At 39.0% G+C, this 20,985-nt stretch overlaps 3 protein-coding genes across 8 annotated transcripts in view; 2 read left to right on the top strand and 1 right to left on the bottom strand.

Moving 5' to 3' along the window:
- The window catches only part of ercc6l2 (excision repair cross-complementation group 6-like 2), a 43,339-nt gene extending 30,902 nt beyond the window's left edge, over window positions 1–12,437 (top strand). For all 5 annotated transcript variants that reach the window (XR_009787761.1, XR_009787760.1, XR_009787756.1 and 2 more), the window contains 2 exons: window positions 4,662–4,798; window positions 10,990–12,437. The gene's annotated coding sequence lies outside the window, so the exon portion shown is untranslated. The remainder of the gene's footprint in view (window positions 1–4,661; window positions 4,799–10,989) is intronic.
- hsd17b3 (hydroxysteroid (17-beta) dehydrogenase 3) lies at window positions 1,736–12,799 on the bottom strand. 2 transcript variants are annotated; one of them, XM_061767811.1, is made up of 11 exons: window positions 12,431–12,799; window positions 8,686–8,732; window positions 7,621–7,696; window positions 7,437–7,544; window positions 7,252–7,319; window positions 6,189–6,233; window positions 5,373–5,407; window positions 5,136–5,217; window positions 4,987–5,052; window positions 4,621–4,770; window positions 1,736–3,992 (listed from the first exon to the last, which is right to left on the bottom strand). In XM_061767811.1, the coding sequence occupies exons 1-11, from the start codon at window positions 12,582–12,584 to the stop codon at window positions 3,864–3,866; spliced, it is 960 nt and encodes a 319-aa protein (XP_061623795.1). In that variant the 5' UTR covers window positions 12,585–12,799; the 3' UTR covers window positions 1,736–3,863. The 2 variants fall into 2 exon arrangements, with proteins under 2 accessions (XP_061623795.1, XP_061623794.1); XM_061767810.1 differs by having other exon boundaries at window positions 7,252–7,544.
- A 1,423-nt stretch (window positions 12,800–14,222) lies between these two features.
- Window positions 14,223–20,985, top strand: part of ipo11 (importin 11) — a 110,677-nt gene continuing 103,914 nt past the window's right edge. Inside the window, exons 1-3 of the mRNA XM_061767816.1 lie at window positions 14,223–14,361; window positions 17,943–18,092; window positions 19,928–20,028. Coding sequence (XP_061623800.1) covers window positions 17,955–18,092; window positions 19,928–20,028 — 239 coding nt within the window. The 5' untranslated portion in view covers window positions 14,223–14,361; window positions 17,943–17,954. The remainder of the gene's footprint in view (window positions 14,362–17,942; window positions 18,093–19,927; window positions 20,029–20,985) is intronic.

The raw sequence follows: 20,985 nt of genomic DNA, 5'->3' as shown, positions 1-20,985 counted from the left end.
CCCCAAGCTTTATTTATTTATTTTTTTTTTTAAATAATCACCATATATATATTAACTCATACAGTGCCAGCCCTTCCAGTTAACTTTGATATTTGACTTCTAAATCAGTCAGTGGTACTGAATGTGTTAAACACCACTATAGTGCACAATGCAAAATTGATCAAGAAAATCCCCCCTGGTTTACGTTTATCCTTCATAGTTTATTTTGCATTTTTTGGTGCTTTTTCTATATTGTCCAAAGATGATGCCAAAGCCCTGTCTAGCTAGGAATTGATGTAAAGGAAGTATGTCGAAGTGATACGTCTGGACTGAGAGACAAGCTTTGTATGTCGGGGGAGTTAAGTTTAGCCTGGGTTGTTAGTGGAAGTTAGGAGAGGCTTGGCCGCATGTGCGTGTATAGTACACTTTTCAAATCATGTGTAACCTGTTTATTTTTAATGGTAATGTGAGTTTGAAATCATACTTAACTGTTTGGGGATCATAGTTTTTGGTATATTTACAGTTTAAGCTATTAATACGTAATTACACACACGGACATTAAATTGTTAACTGCGGATCCCATTTGAGCTCTCTTGCGAACCAAAGCAGCAGCACACAACAGTCTTTCAAATGATTTAAAGTAGCAGGGGGGCCAGTGTCAGCCCCAAAAATGAATACTATACCACCCAAGTTGTTTTGGGACTGGACTTGTTTGAGAAAATGTTCCCAACCCCGTTAACGAATGGATTTGGATGGCTCGAATGTACCAACCTAGTTGCTTTGGGACTGGCAATGTTTGGCAAAGTGTTCAACAACAACACCCTCTAAGAAAATTGGTCTCGAACCGCCACTGCCTTGAACTTTATATGCATCATTTTGTGAATGTGGAAGAGAAGCTCTTCCTTTTTAAGTGCTGTGATCATGATCAAAGTCCTGTTCAGTTTGATGTGAGGCGGCTTTGAAAAACATGGTACAGTCAATTACAAGGTGGTACAAAGTCTCGGCATCACTGAATTGCAGAGCACCTGAGGTGAGGAAAATCACCCACCTCCCCAGTTCTTGTGTAAAAGGGGTAAATAACTTTTGATTTCAGCTGCACACACACACACACACACACACACCTGGAAAATTCCACATAGGTGTTGCATTAAACTTAAGTATAGGCAATAACTAGGCCCAACTAACTCTCGTTTTATGTATGCATCTCACGTTATGTTACCCCAATGGACATACTTGCACAATCTAATCTATCAATCTAACATCTACACAAGCTTTATTAAATTGTTTGCCATTTTTCCCCCAAACTTTATTGAGACAAGGCACGTTACATGTAAAAATCATACGGCACACCACCAACCCAAAAATATATCAAAGTATATATACAGTTCTGAAATGATCTTGTCTAAATGTACTCACATATGAACTTAATCAGAGTGAAATCTGGGTCTGTTTGGTTGAACACAAAGCAATTATTTTGTTGAATGAATGGCAACTGGTGGATACATAAGTTAATTGTACCTTCTGCTATCTAATGGAACAACATTTATTTGTTCTGCCTTTCACTATATGTCGCTGGCATAGATAGATCGACAACAACAAAATCAGACCAATAAGATACAATTGGGGAATTCATGTAGCACAGAAATTCCGCAAAATGACAGGTCCCAATAATAATGTTGAGTAGCTACAAACACGTCCAATTTGAATATAAACCAATAAATGATATTAATTCTATGTCACTTGCTTTGCCTGCAGGTTAAATATATTTCAGCCACACACAGTATATGGTCAAATATGAAACTAATCCACCACATCAAAATAAAATGACAATAGAATAAACACAGTTCAAATACCTCTCCAGTGGTATCAATCAATACCCAGCATCATTATCACATTTTTTTTGTTTTGTTAATGCTGACCAATTGTTGAATTGTTGTTGTTGAACCCACCTAATTTGCATGAATCTTTGACAATGTTTTTCTTGTCTTCACTAACAAAAAACAAATCTAAAATTCTTCATCTTAAAGGGCTCGGACTTAACATCCACAAGAAATTCTAAGGAAGTCCTGTCCTGCTCCACAACAGGAATCATCCAAACTCATGTGTTGCACCTCCAGTGGCCTTATTAAATATTGCAGTATACATTACAAATGCAGTAATAAATTCAACATCAACATAAAGACAAGCCATAACTCTTTGACCATGATATATAACAACTCTTAATAATCAAATAACACTCGGTGTGGTATTTTTCTACATTACTTACTTTCCTCACAAATTCCCAATGCCTGCACTTCCTATATTCCAACTTCAGGACACATGTAAACCTCCAAAGTCAAACTACTGTATGTGAATTGCCACCCAAATTTTCCCAACAGTAATGTCAAACAGAACTTTGAAGTTTAAACCATTATGTGTGACGTCATACACGGAAAATGAAACTTTGGTTCAATGAGCATCTCGTTGATTAAAGTAATCTCCCGGACATTCATGGTTCACTATTCACAAATTCACCTGTTCAGGTCTTTTTTGGGGGGGGGAGTACATTTCCCCAGCTATGCACTAAAAATCATCTATTTTGTAGGATTTTTTTTTTTTGGGTGCCCTTTCTGAAACAATGCCACAGAATGTCACAAGGCTTATGCTCTGTCTCAATAAAAAGTGTCAAAGAAGCATGTTGAAGTGATACATTGTAACCGAGAGACGAGCTCTGTATCTCAGGGAGGAAGTAGGTTTAGCCTGGGTTATTGTTGTTGTTAGAGAGTCTTTGCCGCATGCACTTCCGACACATTTTTTCAAAATCAAATAATCTGTAAGCTATTTATTTTTAAGGATAATGTTATAAAATGTGCTTGAAATGATATTAGTGTTTGGAATCATAGTTTGTGGTACATTTACGATTTAAAGTATTAATATAGGAAATTGTAAAAATGTTTTCGCTATTCGTTGCATTAATATATTGGCACGTTTTTGCTTTTTCTTTGGCTTTTTTTGTGATGCCACCACAGAAGGAAAGGTGGGATGATAACCATTGAACCAAAAATGGAACTGACCACGACATAGGAAAAGGTCTGGCTGCTCGGTACAATACAATGAATCCCTGCTTATTTGCAAATTCATCTTTTCGTCGATTTTCTTTTTAACCTCACATTCATTATTCACTGTTAAACTCACCTATTGGCTGTTTTTGTGCAAAAATGTAACAGTATTGCTTTGGCGCCATCTGGTGGCATCTATGGGCAATTATAACCCTGTTTGGGGGTGTCAACTAGCGGATATTTGCTATTTAGGGGTTTACATACATAATTTTACTGAGCAGATTGTACCATAAATAGCTAAAAGCTTAGTGCCCAATGATGAGATTGAAAATGACCGCAGACGCTTGTTTCCTGTTCCTACTTCATTTTGTGTCCGTTAGGTTTCTTCAAATGGTGAGTAGTTTTACTCTATTTTAGTTGTATTTATAGGTATTACTCATTGGTTAACTTTAACAGTATTTAAACATTGTGTGATAGTTAAGAATGTTAAAAATGTGAATTCAAATATTGCCTGTACTGTTCATAACAGTTTTATGGAATTAATTCACTGAATTCAGGACATGATTTCCAGGTCCCAAGCCCAGATAAAAAATGTTTGGGTTGCGCCAGTCAGGGGAGCTGGCATAAAAACTGTGCCGAACAATTAATGCAAGTCACTCTTTGCGGCGAGCCCTGACGCGACAACACAAAAGTCACAAGAACTTTATATGATTTCCAAAGGGAAAACATGTTTTCAAAAGAACCGGCATCACGTAATGGACTGCGTCTGACTTTGGGGGTTCCTCTGTTACTGTATGCGATGGAACAGAAACAACTTGGCACTGTTATTTCTCTCTCCTTTTTTTTTTAAGCTTCGCTTATTACAGAGCTGGAGCTTTTCTTTTCTTCCTGTTTTCTCTCCACGTACTCCTGCAGACCGTGCAACACAGACTCCGTGTGGAGAATCTTGAGTGGGATGGAGTTTAGTAACCAGCCCTGCGTGTGAACAGTAGACAAATCAGTCTCCATGTACAGTGCATCCAGAAACAATTCACAGTGCTTCACTTTTTCCATATTTTGTTAGTTTACAGTCTTCACACAGTATCCACTCGCATTAGAAGCAACCAACTAAGACAAAGTGGCATTGAGAAGGAATTAAAAGAAATTAATTTTGTCTAAACAAGAAAAAAACAGCAGATTAAGATGTTGCATGTTGATTTACGGTAATACATATAATATGAATATACTACAGTAATATGTACAGTGTATTAAACTTGATATGCAGTGCTGTGTATGCATCATAGTTCTATTGTACATTGAAACTAGAAAGACATTTCAGATATTAAAATAATAAAATATAAATGTGCATATGGAACAATGAGTACAAACTGAGAGGTTTAAAATAAGGATATAAAAAGTGGCTAGTACGTATGCACAATAGTGAATGTAGTGTACATATGTTGTATGTATAACATTATTGCACATTATCCAGGACGTATTTGTCTCACATACAGTGGTATCTTTTTGAGAAAAAAAAAAATGGTTTCATTTTGGAATAACAAAATGTGGACAATGTGAAGCACCGAGAATACTTTGCGGTTTCACTGTAACCAAGTCTTCTTACCAAGAACATGTGACAGATGCTGCCGTATGTTTTGTCCCCAGCTCTGATATACTGCATGGAGCTCTTCACAAAGTCTCGAGGGGACAGCATGGCCACGTTTGTTTGCTGGTAGCGCACCATTCGAGTGGAGACCCCGAAGGGTGTGACTGCCTGAGAAAGCAAGATGAAAAGAGATGAGGTAAAATCCCTTTTAGCTTGCATATCCCTTAAACAGTCACATTTTCTTCCTGTCAATCATATCTATGTTGTTGTAAGCATTCAGGGACCAATAATGACGTTACTTCAGACGATTCATTGGTTATGGGAATTTTTTCAGCCAAATATCGGAATCGGCATTTGCCCTAATACATGAGATGGTCTCATCACCTGTATAATAACACCTTTATCTTTGTATTCTGCATGAAGACCTTGAGAAAATCTCTCCACAAATATCTGCAAGAGTGACACACACAAGTTCATGAGAGTAATATTTTACCAGCCAAAGAGAGTCTGAAGGGCTGATGCTCTATACTCACTTTCGATGCAGCGTACAGCGAGTACAGAGGGAACGGGATGGAAGCAATTCCGGATGCAATGTTTACTATCACCCCTTTTCTCCTGCATAGCACACGTACACAAACATTCACAAAACACCCTGATTGCCTGTGCAAACATGGTTAAACGTTAGCAAGTTTTCTTCTTTGTCATTGTCATCTATTACAAGTAATCATTGTACTGTAAACATTTCATTTGTTACATCAAATGAAGAAAACCTGTTTTCCATGCCTGGAAGGACTATTTTGCACATCTGTTGGGGAGAGAGAGAGAGAGAGAGAGAGAGAGAGAAAAGAAGATATTTCAGGGCAATGCATTTGTGTCTTAAAATTGAAAGAGAAAAATAGAGATAGATAGATAGAGAGAGAAAGAGAAGGACAGTAGCGCCTCCAAATTCAAACACAATGCATTCTGTGACGCTGGTTGACAAGTTGAAGTCATTTCAAATTAATTCCCCCCACAGGAAAATAATGTAAAGCCAATTAATTCATTCCAGACTTAAACTGTTGCACCATACAACTTTTATTTTTTTTTAATGTAATTCTTAACGTTCATAGAAGTTTGAATAGACGTTGATCACTGTGTAATAAAACTATATCAAACTATAACGAAAGTAAAAACAGTCATCCTTTGAAGACCCCTGACAGAAACTTAATATGGAGAGAGAAAAGGAAGTTGTGTGCAAAGCGATACTGTCATCTAGTGGTGTGTAGTCTAAATTAAAATGTACTCCATTTAGCTTAGCGTCTGCTTGGAAAAATGAATTTGTATATTACAGTGCCTTCAAAAAGTATTCATGGCACGACACTTTTCCCACATTTTGTTATGTCGGAGCCTAATTCCGGAATGGAAATGTTGAGATCTTTCCAAACTTAGTAAAAATAAAACATATCATGTACAAAAGTATTCACAGACTTGGCACGATACTTTCTTGATGCACCGTTGGAATTATTAATTTTTTCATATTGCCAGTATTAGAAATTAGAATTATTAGAAAACTTTTAGGACTTTCCGCTGTGAATACACACTCTTACCTTCACCATGGTTTTCACGTTGCAGTTTATCACACCCGTGATTATCTGAAAGGGAAAATAACAAGCATTGTAGTCGCCAATTCTTTCAGAAGCAAATACTTCATATTGTAATGAATAAGACGAAGCACTTGGGTTAGGTCATCAGTTTGGAAACCAGCTTTCAAGGTCCCCCTTTCTCCCCCGCCTTACGGAAAAGTGGCAAAAATACTCAGTGTCTGTGCTAAAATAGAAGTACAATACTAATTTGACCCGTGTGCCCCTAAGTACAAAAATACACCAAAAAAACCTACTGTCAATTATACAATAACTGTTTAGATAAATTGTTACACCAACAAAAAAAGCAACACAAATTTTTCCCCTTTTATTAACTTAGTAGCGCTTGAACTGAGAAGCAAAAAAAATCACATTCCATGTCACATAGCTGGCTAGCGTTGGCTGGATTTTGATGTCAAAACAACGTGTTCCTTTTGCTGATGCTGTGACCTGAGTGATAAAAAGTGCTGAATTAGCTAATGATAACTACGACAAAAAAATATTAAGAAACAATAGAAGCTGGCGGTTTTTAGGCTGGCGCAAGACACAACGCGTTTGCCGCAAATCATTCTTGTCGCCGGCAACACCAAATAATTCTCTGAAATAAGGCCATAGATGGGGCAAATCTTGCTTCTCAAAATATGTTGCTGTCAATGCTCCCTGGTTCAAATTTCATGTCACTGCTGTCTCAGTTTTTTTCTGCCTTGTAAGACCACAAAATCTCAATCAATCAAGATCTCACCACCGGTTGACTTTACCTCTCTCTACTCTATGTACAGTACATGTGATTTTTTTACGTTGTGTCGTCATCCGCGTAGGTTGAAAAAAGTAACAAACTGACTTGACAAAGTGAGTAGAAAGTACATATATTTGTTTTTTAAATGTAGGGAATAAAAGTACAAATAAATTAGCGAAGATACCCGAAAACTCAACTTAAGTACCCGCCGCTCTTACACGAGACTCTCGAAAATTTCTCGTCATCTGTCATGTAAAATATACTGTACCTGTAAACCTATGGGCCACCACTAACCTGGTCCAGATCTTCTTCTTCAAGGAATCTGCGAGGGATCACACTGGGCAGCATGCCTACATTGTTAACTGGCACACAATAGAAAGAACATCCAGTTTTGATGACTTGCATTTGATAATGATCCCCCCATTGTAAATTTGGCATGTGTAAGCAAATAATGTTACATAAAAGACTGTAAGTGGTACCTAATACACCAATGTCCAGGTACATAAGCTCCTCCTCAATGTCGTTGAAGATGTTGTCCTTGGTGAAGTCTACCACGACCACTTTTACCATCCGATGTGTAGTTTCGCCTGCGCATGAACACACATTTATTAGTACACAAGGTGATATAACAATGGTAGATTTTAAATATGGTGCCATTCTTACTTATTTCCTTGGCCACCTTGTCCAAAGTCACTTTGGTTCTGCTCATGATAACCACATTCATCCCTTGTTCAGCCAGCTTGTAATGGTACAAAATAGGGCTTGGGTGAAATATATACAGTACTACTTTCCTATTTAAACAAAAAGAGCAACAACAAAAAAACGCAGTAGAGGAATTTTTCAGCAAATAGCTCGGGATAGGTTGCACACACAAAAACATAAATAGGTGAATTTTTTAATAGTGAAATGCAAATATGTGGGCATAATTGTAAAGTTGTCTATTACAACACAGCAAAGGGTTTCAAACTTTATGAATCCAGGTTCCCCTGAAGGTGACAATTTTTTTCCAAGGACTGGCTCATAATTGTAAAGCCTATTAAACATTATCCATTATATACTTTAACATTTACACCCCTGCCATAAGAGTTAAAAGTTGCCTGTTTTCAAGAGAAAAGTTGTAACATTGTGATAACTAATTCATATATTTTGGGAGATTAAAGTTGTAATGTCACAAGAATAATGTATATTTTCAAGAAAAAGTTCTAATCTTTGCAAGAACAAAGACACAGTATTTTGCTATGAAATAAAAATTCAGAATCTTGCGAGAACAAAGACACAACATTATGATGTTGAAGTAAACATTTAATGAGGGAAAAAAAGTCATATTTTAGGTTTTAAGAGAATTTCAAAGATATAAAGTGAGACGAGATCATTATTATTTCAGTATACTGTACAGTAATCCCCCTCCATCGCTGGGGTTATGTTACTGTGATCTTAATGTTTAGTTATTTTGTTTTTGTTTTTTGGGTGGGGGGAAACATTTCACCTGTGCTATGAAGGGTATGATTTTTTTTTTCTCAGACAATACAACACCACTATGCATAAGGACGTACATAAAAGACAATAGGCATTTGTTATCTAAAATCCATCCATCCATTTTCTGAGCCGCTTCTCCTCACTAGGGTCGCGGGCGTGCTGGAGCCAATCCCAGCTATCATCGGGCAGGAGGAGGGGTATTTAAAATCCCAATGTAAAAAAAAAAAAAAAAAAAAAAAAAAAGAGACTTACCGCTAAGGCGTATTGTCTTCCTATGCCCTCTGAAGCTCCGGTCACCACTGAAACAGCAACACTCACTTTTAATGACTCACCACATTCTAACATCAAGAAGCATTGTGAATCAACAGTATGTCAAAGTGAGGGCTTGTGTCTACTGACTCATCAGGTTTGAGTAACGTGCTGTACTTACAGCATGTTCCTCTGATGAAGAACATGCTGAGAACAAACAGGAACTACAGTATCCGTGTCTGTTTGCTACCGTCTCATCTTTTTGGCCCCGAATACTCAGATAACACATTTCAGTTCGAGCAGGCAAAGACAGATAGTGGAACTGTTATAATATAAGAGTGGGCCAACTATGTAAGTCATATTTTGATGTGAGCACGAATATAGTAATGTTAATAAAAACAAATAAAAAAACAGCTAGAGCTACATTCCTAAAACTGCAAAATGTGCAGAATGTTTGCCCAAGAGTGAGGCAAGAGAGTCCATAAATATCCATGAAAACATCTTTGTTGAGGGTGTTACACAGGGCACATTTCTCAGTCCACATGTATTTTGACGCAACACCACTGTAGTATTTTTTTCCCCTTAATTTCTTAATCTTATGAGATACAAAACATGAGCTGTCATTGTAGGGAACTGAAAGCTGAGCATTTTTCAAAGCCAAAATCCCGAGAGTGCAGAAATATCCATCGAAACGTTTTTGTTGAGGGTGTCCCGCAAGGTCTTGGTCCACGTGTATTTAATTCACGAACAAGTTTTGTGTTTTATTCATAGCTGAATTATTGTTACTGAATTTTTATTGGGGATGACATGATCAAAAACGCACACTTTTGAAAAGAGAGCTCCAGTACATCCATAAAGTGTATGACTGCAAAACATCCAGAATATTTGACCAAGAATGCCCATTCATCCAAAAACCTACCTTGAAATCCAGCTGTCTTGAGAATGGCACATTTTTTGGGCCACATTTACTAAGTTCACAAACACGTTTTGATCATAGCTGAATTATTGTTTTTGAATGGATATCAAGTCGTTATCATCACACACAGTGAGGGGAACCACATTCTGTGAAAACGAGAAGAATCCAGATACCAGTCATTATCAGAATTGCTTTGTCACAATAAGATACACACCAAATGTAATCAAACTACAGTATGTTACTGTTGCAACTGAGTTCTGTCCAAAGATTAGTTCATGACCATTTGCTTTTATTGTTTCTGACCGATAACCTCACACAGTTTTATAAAAACCTCGTAGTTTGCTATTTTTGAGGAATTAAACATAATTGGCTTGATCAACCATTGACCGATTGTGTTCAGCGAGACTGCTAGAGAGGATATTAATCATTTTGATTGCTGGTGGGGGGAACCTCTGCGTTGAGGCATCTCAGTGCAGTCAGGAATCTGTCCATCATATTAGAAATTGTGCAGCTATTTACAGGGTTAATGTAGAGAGGAGAGGAGAGATATTGAAGGATAAGCTTAAAATACCATTGCCCTCTGCTTTGGGCATGACCAAAATGTAAAAGAAAATTACTTTTCCACAGGGTTATTATTTAAGCTCAACCGAAATCTGTCATGAGGAAATGAAATCAACTTTAAAGGGAAATGTTGGACCAGTTTCAGGAGGAGAGTGAGGGCTCCTCTATCCAGACTTTGATCATTAGTGGAAATTTGTTTAATAACTACCACTGTCAAGCAGCTCAATGGGAAAACGCTTCTGGAATCACGAACCCCCCCCCCCCAAAAAAAAAATTTCAGGTAGGTATTAAGATATTCATTCAGGCTTGCCAGATTCAAATACAGTGATGGATTCCTGTGGGTCGCTCAGACAAGCACCTGTAATTGAATAGGCAATTTTAGATGTTTTTTTTAACAAAGCGTGTCACTTGTAAACACACTCCTGTGAGTCATTTTACCAGATGGTTAGATTTAAACAAGAAGATTAGGCAGAGTGACTAAGTCTTGGTTCTCGCTTCAGTATTTCATGTATCCTATTAGACCCATCGGAAATGTAGAGCTGGATCTAGGTTAAGAAGTTGAATTGATGTCATCAAAAATGTTTACATCATGACCTGGATGAGGTTTAGGAATCTAGATTTGGATAATTTTGGGACAAAACTTAATTTAACTTAACAATAACATAGTTTGATTTGGTGTGCAGCTTACAGTGACTAAATGGGCTAGAAATTCCTAAAACAATTGGGATCTGGAATCTTCTGCTATTCATAATATGAGGCTTCAGAAGACTGTGTCATGCATGATCACATTTATTCATTCATTCATCTTCTGTTCTGCTTATCCTCACTAGGGTCGCGGGCATGCTGGAGCCTATCCCAGCTATCTTCGGGCGAGAGGCCGGCCACACCCTGAACTGGTCGCCAGCCAATCGCAGGGCTGCACGATCACAGTACAGGGATAATGGTTGCCAGTCGGGGACCTGGTAACCATAGTAATAGTGGGTGGCGTCCCCCTGGATTGGTCCCCTGCGGGATGGGCTCGCTGGCTCTGCCCCCACTTGCGGGTGGACCCCACCCTTCCTCAATGTGCCGGCTAGGCAACTCCTTACATCAGTTGACTAACATGCATGTGATAGTGTGTTTAGACACTATAAAAAGCATCCCACCGCACCACTCATCGGTAGCACTGCCTTGCTCATTTCCCACATCCTGTCCTGTCCTGCCCTTTTCTGTCCACTCTCATCTTGTTCTATTCGTTAGTTGTTGCATGCCCTCACCAGGTGTCCCCCCCATCCATAAATAAGAACATGACTGTTGTAATGTTACTTGTGGTCAAATATCTAGACTGTCTAACTATTGTTCTGATGTGGTTTGCACCCCTATTCCCCTTGTCTGTTGTGTCCATCTGTCTGTCCCCTAAAGCCCTTTTTCTGTCCGGCTGCATTTTCAATATACAGAATAATTAAAATATAAGCAGAGGGAGTATTTCAAATTCCACTGCTGCACAGCAAAACTGTTCCAGCAGAAAAGGCATACAGAGCCACCATTCTGCATGCCCATGCAGCTGAAGAGGACAGGTTGAAAAAAATAAAAGAAAAAGATTGTCATGATAATGACGGCGGTATAAAGATGCTCCATCAATGCTGCAATGCTCCTGCATCAGTACCCACTAACTACACGTGCACATTTACACCTTGACGTTTGCCTTGACTTTTTATAAAGTACAGTGACACTACCTTAGCTCTTCAGTCACAAAAAGCATAAAGAGTGATCATTATACTGTATCCAGTCAACCACCACTGTTCATATGGGATAGAGACCGAGCCCTGCCACAAACACCAGAAATCCACGTGTAACTGACAGACCCCTACAAATGTTTTAACTGCCTATATTAATAGTTAAAACATAAATATACAACAAACTATCCCCCCAAAATCATCTGTTAACATTACCCTAAAAATACCCTTATAATTTATTTGATTTTGAATTTTTTTTTTACACAAATGTACTACTTTCTGACCAGATAGGGATTTGGCACCATCTTGTGGCAGCTATAGGGCATTACAGAAAGCACACAAAAAATGTGAATAGACGAGTTTATCCAGCAAGTAGTTGAGGATAGTTCTAAAGAAGAACAAATATAAATAGGTGAATTGTGAATCATGAATAGGCGGGGGTTCACTGGCAACTAATATGCTTTTATATATGTAATTCATACTACCCTGGTAATAAATCATACTTTTAATAGTAAACACACACACACGCACGCTCACACAAACAGTAAGCGCTTACCTGCCCACTCCCCCATGGACAAAAAGAAAGACTTGGGCAGCGGAAACCACCTTTTGGGATAAAGCATCCTTGTGAAAAGGAGCAGCTTCACTCCATAGTAGATGACAACCACAGCACCGAGAGTAGTGAAAAACCATTCCATCAAGCTCTTCATGCTTGTCCAGCACCTGAGGCACACTCTGCTGTTCCCACCGCTGCTGCTTCTGCTGTGTATGTACTCTGCTCAGGATGTCGATGAGTGATCCAACCAAAATAAATATACACAGAAAGTAGTGATCGTCCTCCCAAAGAGGACACTCCCTTGTAAGGAACACTCACTCTCTGCCCCCGCTGTCCAACAACTGCTGCACATGTCGTCTCTTGTCAGCCATTATAGCTTTAAGCCATGTGACTAACATTGGAATGAGTATTTTAGCATAGAGAGGTACAACTTGAAAAACTGCAATTGTCACAGCCACTGTGTGACTGAAACGTTGTGTAAGAGGGTCGGTTGCTCACAGATCATTTGCACTGCACATAAAAAGTATACACACCCCAGTTCAAATGCTAGGTTTTTGTGATATAAAAAATGAGACCAGATAAACCATTTGTAAACATTCATCATTGTGACCTATAATCTGTACAGCTGTGTGCTCACACTCTTAAAACTGGAGATAAATCTGTGTTCAGAATTAACCAATCACATTCAAAGTCTTGCCACCATTTAAAGTGCCTTGATTAACCTCAAATAAAGTTCAGATGTTCTAGCAGGCTTTTGCTGACATTTGCTTTGATTTCTGGCAGAAACTTGAAGCTTTGTGCGAAAACTACTAATTCCTTCCACTGTTCTATCTGAAGAAAAATCAGCCACAAAATATGATCTTGCCGCCACCATGCTTCACTGTGTGCTCTTCAGGTCATCGAACCTTAAACACATTTCCCAACAAGGGTTTGCATCATTACAAGTGTGGTTTTGAAAAATGGAGCAGGGCTTTGTTGTTATTTTAAGATAGCACTGATATAAGGCTAGGCGGCACGGTGGACGACTGGTTAGAGCATCAACCTCACAGTTCTGAGGTGCGGGATTCAATCCCCGTCCCCGCCTGTGTGGAGTTTGCATGTTTTCCCCGTGCCTGTGTGGGTTTTCTCCGGGCACTCCGGTTTCCTCCCACATCCCAAAAACATGCATTAATTGGAGACTCTAAATTGCCCGTAGGCATGACTGTGAGTGCGAATGGTTGTTTGTTTCTATGTGCCCTGCGATTGGCTGGCAACCAGTTCAGGGTGTACCCCGCCTCCTGCCCGATGACAGCTGGGATAGGCTCCAGCACGCCCGCGACCCTAGTGAGGAGAAGCGGCTCAGAAAATGGATGGATGGATGATATAAGGCTAACCCAAGAAGCATATTTTTGGAATGTGTGAGGAAGCTGGGGTACCCGTAGAAAACCCTGAGCCCCCAGTTTAATCCACCATGCCGGCTCACAGATATATTTATATATATTTTTTATTAACATTATTACTACTTGTTGTTTTTAGCAGCATATATTGATTCTAAATAGAGTTCCAGTAGATTCATAAAGACAGAAAATAGGTTTGACCTTAGCATATTTACATTTGTGAATATAAAACTTAACTTTTTCTGGTTTCATGCTTTACACAACCCCCCCCCCCCCAAAAAAAGAAAAAAAACACACCAAAGTTCAAAGTTACGTAAGATAATATCCTAGATAAATGTCCAGCTATCCTTTTTACAGTTTATATTTGATATTCATCTCAATGCTCGTCTGAAGCCTTGCCTTGCGACTGACGTCATCAAGGCGCGCCGGCATGTGTTGCTGGCGCCATTCTGACAAGCGTGTGTTCCCCCGTCTCCCTGCTGAAGTAGCACTAAACACAGCTCGACTTGTCATTTCACTACTTCTGCGTTTGTTCGTCTGCAGTACGTCTTTGAGGTGAGTCTCGTTGCATTTGTTCCCCCCCAACTATGCGGCCTGTGCTCATCATCACCGAGGATGAAGACGTTGATAGCGGCTCAACGTCGGGTCGCCACCCCCCCTCCAATTTCGGATGCTATTCAATAAGTTTAGCGCCCTCGTTAGCCTAAAAGTTAGCCTTGCTGTGTCACACGTTGTGTGTTTTGGTAAAAATATCCTCGCTTTCGTAACGAGTGGCACCAAAAGAGGCTCCCCGAATCACCTCGGCGAATAAGCCTCCCTTATGTGACTAAATCATTACATTACTGGCGATCTGGTTCGCCGGGTACGTTACATCAGAATTAGACGCGTTTTGTAATTTCATTTTATTTGGGATGCACTGGTCAGGAGAACCAAGTGGTCGGTTTTGGAGGGGCTGGGATGAGAGGCCCATATTAGGGATAACTAATGACATGGTTAGCATGCTCAGAGGCCGTTTGTGCCATGACAAGCGGTGGTATTGTTGCTAACTTTTGACAGCTACATAGCACAATAGGACGACATCTGCATGTGCTAATGTGATGGAGGATGGAGGATTCTTGGCTTGCTGACTTGGTCCATGTCTGCTTTGTACTTGGATGAACAGGTGGGCGTACGAGACATGAGAATGATGTGAAACTGTTTAACAGTGTAGTCATTTTTCAGGGGTTTTCCTGGCTCAAATTGAGACAGAGGTGGTACCATTCTGATCACATATTCCCCTCACTTGATCAAACAAGTTAGTATTGACACAAGCACGTTCTTGTTCTTTTAACATTTGCTTTACATCATATAGTACTAAAACACAAAACAAAAACAACAGGACCGCTGTTTGATGAAATATAAAAACATACAATTAACATTCATGGAATCAAATAAACAGTATTTACATTCAAATGTTCAAAATAAGCACAGCCTGAGGACTTTTAAGTGATTAATGACTTCATATCTTCTGTGATGTGGCCACTTTTGCTGAAGACATTATATATTGTTTTGAAGCAGCTTTGCAGATCCCTTTGATTCACGGCCACCTTTGCAGCTCTGGCACACTGCAGTCTTTGCAACTTTGGAGAGATTAGAAGAAAAAAAATATCATAAATTACAATGATTTTAACGTCACATATTACTATTGTCACCTATGACTGTTTTCCAAGCAGATCGGTGAAAAATATTACTCGTAACTTAGCGGTCACCCCCACAGGATAATCACTCAAGAGGATCTTTTAGACACATCGAATAAATTGTCCTTTGTAGACTTTGAACGCAAGGGACAGTGTCGGTCTGTGTTTACCCTGCATTGGAAACTCTCAGGTCAACACAATTCAATCCTGGACACCGATTTATTGGTATTTCTAAACAATAGCAAATAATCTGTCCCAGCGTCTGATTGTTACCATCATGAGATATTTTAACTGTACGGGAATGTTGCAAGTAACAATTTAACACAGTAAATGGTCACAGAATTTTAAAAAGAAGTTAACTACTGTGTAAAACACTGTGCCTTAACTTTGATAAAAAGTAACCAATCCTTACTGCTTTGAATGCAAGTCTGCTTTTATTCACATAATTTCCAGTCTTCATTCTTCTCTTCACACCATTTTATTGAGTTTTACAGTACAAAAAAGCCGGGGAAAAAAGAAAGTGAGCACTTCTTAAACTGACGTCTCGTGAGGAACGATGAGATTGCGTGTTGTAATTCTATCAGAGATCCAGAGCTTTTATTGACGTTAGACCCTCATGTTACCACTGTCTGAATCCACTTTTCACTGGTTTTCAGTTTGTCGGTGCTTAAAATGTCGTTTTTAAATCCGGTCGGTGCATCACATTACACAACACCTCCGAATTACAATGGTGCATATTCACAAATGAATGCTAAAATAATTTCCACAGCATGTGTGGTTACATGCTGATAGCCTATATGCTTGGTATTTTGGTTTTCTCAAAATATTAATTACATTTCAATGACATAATTGAAAACAAATATTTACATGAGCAGAATATTTTGCACAATTCTGAAGTGATTAAGACTTGAATTAGATTTATTTAGAGCGCTTTTCTAGGCACTCAGACGCTTTACAATTTCATGCATAATTCATTCACTCCTCAGTCAGACCTGGTGTTGGTAAGCTACTTGTCTAGGGGGCACTCCGACAGAAACGTGGTTGCCCTTCTGCATTCTTTTTAAATAATAAAAAACAATTATTAATTAAGTAAAAATTAATGTTGTGAACAGTCCTATGCCATTCATTTTTAAATAAAATTTTGTAATACAATTTTAGTAGGTGTATTTTAATGGTATTTTTATTTTATCAAACTTATTACATTGTAATTAGAAATAAAAAAACATATATTCATAATTCAATTCAAATGTTATGCATGGTCTTTGTTTTCCTTAACGTGACAAAACTTGTTGATGATAAATGTGAATGCTTGTACTAAATTACATCATTAAGGTTCAATGTTTCCTACTGGCCTGGAGATGGCAGTGTTGCTCAATGCTAACCCATCTACTTGCCGATGCGCCACAAAATGGACAAATGTATTGGGACAAGCGACCATTAAAATGGAGTCTGTATTCTCCGTTGCAATTGCAAGCCTACATTTGTCCAAAATGTCTCGCTTAGTTGACACACTAAGATCTAGGGGGAATTAAAGGGTGTAGTCTGGCCTCCCGATTAATTTATTGACAAAGAGGTTTGTCTCAATCCTCCTGTCCTTATAGTGTGCTCTTACCTCTGCCGGCCGGAGATTTTGCAGCCTGTTACTATTCATTAATATTAAATGCCTGGAATTAACTGCCTGCCAACTGATCCTGACTTCAGATTCCTCGGAATAAAACATCACCCCCTCCAGCATTAGTAACCTTCACAAGTGTGCATATGCTTTAAAAAGACGTCCTCCCTACTATTAGGAACTAAAGTCCATTATTGAAGAAGGCCTCTCTTGAAATGAACAGGAAAGGTGACACTCATTGCCTTTCAAGTCAAGCGAAGATGATTGTGGACCTGAGAGGCTTGAACATAATTGAAAGCAGTAATTGAGACAATGACAGTGCACCTGTTGAGGTTAACGGTTTGTTGGTGCCTTAGATTGGGGGCAAAAATAATGTCGCAACTCAATTTATTCTGTGACACGTTGGCTTCCAGGTCCGTCTAATTTCAAAACAATTTCTCCCTTCGGAAATAATGTCAAGTTAAATTGTTTCTTGTTTCTTGCCATCGTGAAACCTTTATAAACTTTACTGCCGATTTTGAAAGTAACATTTTCAAATTCCTGGCTGTCATTGTACAGAGAAGTTAACCATTGTAAAATAAAACAAAAACACAGTAAAGTTACTCAGCCTTTGGAGATGCCGTCTATTTCTGGATCACTCGTCTGTACACAAAAAACAGCACTTGTGATGTTAACACAATATTAGTGTTGTAACACTTGAGACCGGTCTTGGTCTGGAGAACGTTCTGGAGACCACATTTTGAAGGTCTTGGTCTTGACTCGGACTTGACTCCTAAAAGTCTCTGTCGTGTCTCGGGCCGGCCGGACTTGGGAGAGCACTGAAATGTGTACATCTGTCTTCCCTCCAGGTATATCCAGCTATGGATATAGACGGTGCCAGTTCGGTGGTGCTGAAGGCCTTAACCCAAGCCACCAGTCAGGACACGGCCGTGCTGAAGCCCGCCGAGGAGCAGCTCAGGCAGTGGGAGACGCAGCCGGGCTTCTACTCGGTCCTGTTGGTGGGCAAAACGTTGAATAATTACACTCGAGTCAATATTTGTACACATCACTTGCTTATTTTATAAATGCAGGTAATATGGAGCTGGATCGGGCTGAAAATTGCTCTCCAGATGTAAAAATTGCCAAAACGTGGGCATATTTGATTATCTATCAGGGTTCTTGCTGAGTGTGTTGTATATTCAAGCATGTCTTGCCTTAGCAGTCTCACTCAGGCGTCAGCAAAACACAAGTTACGCTCCGGTATTAATCAGGTTATTTTTCATCTTTTTGCGGTCAACTTCCTGTCTGTCCTCTTTGATATACAGGAGGCTGGTTTTCAGTTCTAATCCATCCATGTACAGGATCCGCCTAGGATGATGTCATATTTAAATGTGTAAAAACGTTTTGCGAAAAACTTTCTCTCTCTGCGTGGATTTACATTGCCTGCCAAATGCCCAATTCCAATTTAATGCCAATATCAAATTTTCCCTTTTTTTTTTTGTTTTTTTGTTTTTTCTTTTGTATTTCTTTTTCCATATATATTTCAAGTGACACACATTCCATATGGCTGTTAACATTCACAATACACATGTAACACGTTTTCCACTACCAGATTTAAAAAAATCTATTTAATATTTGTATTGAATTTTTTTATGAATTTTAACAACCCACATGCACAGATAACCAAATTGCACATAACACGGAAGTGAACAATAATACACAAATATTACATAGCGTTAAGTTGATCTTGGCAGACTCTTCCCCCTCATTGATTTAAAGGAGAGTTACATTGGCATTGCGGCAGTGACAACAGCCATCAATGAGTTAGCTTATTTAATGAAGGGCACACATGTAATCTAGTGTGTTGACACAATATTTAACTGTCAATGCTTCTGCTGTAGTTTACATTTACGACGAGGGATGTCCCTATCACATTTTTTTTTTCTCCCGAGTCACTTGATTTTGAGTATCTGCCAATTCTGAGTCCCGGTTCGATACTTTGGCAGTGCATTCAGAAGAAAAAAAAAAGATTGTCTTTTTTAAACAATTTAATTGAAAGTATGGGCACTTTTGATAAAGCTCTTAGTTTCTTTTTTTCAATCAACTCATTCTGCAACGTGTAGTCTCCCTTTTATTTGGTTCGTGTACTGTATGAAAAAATAAGTGGTGTACAACTGATCATAAAACGTTGCAGCGTGAATAAACGAACATTTTGTGGAATCCCTGCACTCTTGTGGATGTGGTTCTCTACCTTTCGTCTTTTTCACGCCACCACAGAACCCGAAACTTTATATTGTGTAATATAAAACTAAGCTACTGCTTTTCCATTTGGCAATAGTTTTATACTTCAGAATTATGTTGTCACTTTATGACCTTTAAAAACAAAATCGGATCTTTTTCACCTAATACTAATCAGATGCGAATTATGGAATTGGCACCAATTTCCAATCACATATCAGATCAGGACAAGTCTATTTACAGGTTTTTTTTAATGTGTTTATTTGTGTTTGGGGAGACATGGGTGTTTACGTCATCAGTCGGTATATTTTGATGACCTCAAGCTGGCATTGACGTTGTGCTGTTCTGGACTTGCATTGCCAAATGTTTGATACACATCTAATTTTTGCTTGATTACGATCTTTACGATCCCAATTGCACCACTCTAAGAGTGGAACAGAAAATCATAATTGTGTCCTTTGAACCATCATACAGAGTAAGTCCAGCCTTAGCTGAATCGGATAAAGTTGTTGTAATCTGTTGTGCGTATATAGAACCTTCTTGATTCGGGGAAAACTTCAATCTCCTTTTTGCTAGCAACATGAGCTGATGAAATGTATGGCTTCCATTCCTTCAGAACATCTTCAATAACCACATGCTGGATGTGAATGTCAGGTGGCTGGCGGTGCTTTACTTCAAGAACGGCATTGACAGATACTGGAGGAGAGTGGCGCCCCAGTAAGTACCTGGTTTTTTTTTTTCTTTCTTTTAATGCCTCCCTCGCTGTCGTCTCTTTGCCAAAGTCTATTTCACTGGTTTTATTACCATTGCGCTGGTGTTTGTTTTTTGTTCCATTTTCCCGTTACAACTCTCCTATGTGTATTGTGCCTTTATTACTGTCTTTACAGCTACAGCTTGTTTTCTCTCTTGCTGTCCTCCCTGATAATTTATAGATCCCACTCTTTGTGTCTTCTTAATGCACGCTGATGTATGTGGCCTTTGTGCTTTTTACTGAACCCCGTGTGTCTAGGCTACTTTATAAGATGACTTTAATTGGATTTGAATGGAGCATTGGTCCATAAATCCACAGGACAGCAGCAGGCTTGATGTCTTCAGTTCTGCCTCAGCAATCTTGGTGTGTGTGGCCACTTTGTTTCTTGCTGTTGTTTTCGTCCTCTCCACAGTTTCCTCTGCCTCTTCCAACCAAGTTGGTTTTGCACCTGTCAGTAGTAAAGTTACTTTCATTTTTTTAAAGTGCTGCGTAAGGGTTTTTGGGCCAACATGTAATTCGATTACCTTTGGGCAGAATGCCATGAATTGAAAAGTAGAACGATGCCCAATATGGCACGATGACTGTGGTGTCACGGTACAATGCTTAGGCCACATTATGCAGCGGTTGCACCCTGTTAATAAGTGTATCTGACAATATACTATAACAGATTAGAAAAAAATAATGTTCTCCTAAAATCTCCATTTTTGATATTCGTTTGTACTGTGGAACCTTTAATGGTTGAACACAATCTGTTCTGGGATGCAGGGTTGAACTGATTGTTCATTTTTATCCATCCATCACATTTTCTGCCGGAGCGTATCCTAGCTGACTTGGGGTAAGATGTGGGGTACGCCCTGGATTGGTCGCCAGCTAATCACAGGGCACATATAGACAAACATCCACTCACCTTTACAGGTATGGGC

This window comes from Phyllopteryx taeniolatus, chromosome 3, assembly GCF_024500385.1.
Source record: "Phyllopteryx taeniolatus isolate TA_2022b chromosome 3, UOR_Ptae_1.2, whole genome shotgun sequence".
NCBI lineage: Eukaryota > Metazoa > Chordata > Actinopteri > Syngnathiformes > Syngnathidae > Phyllopteryx > Phyllopteryx taeniolatus.
Note: the sequence above shows the minus strand (reverse complement) of the source record. Positions and strands in the feature narration are given on the sequence as shown.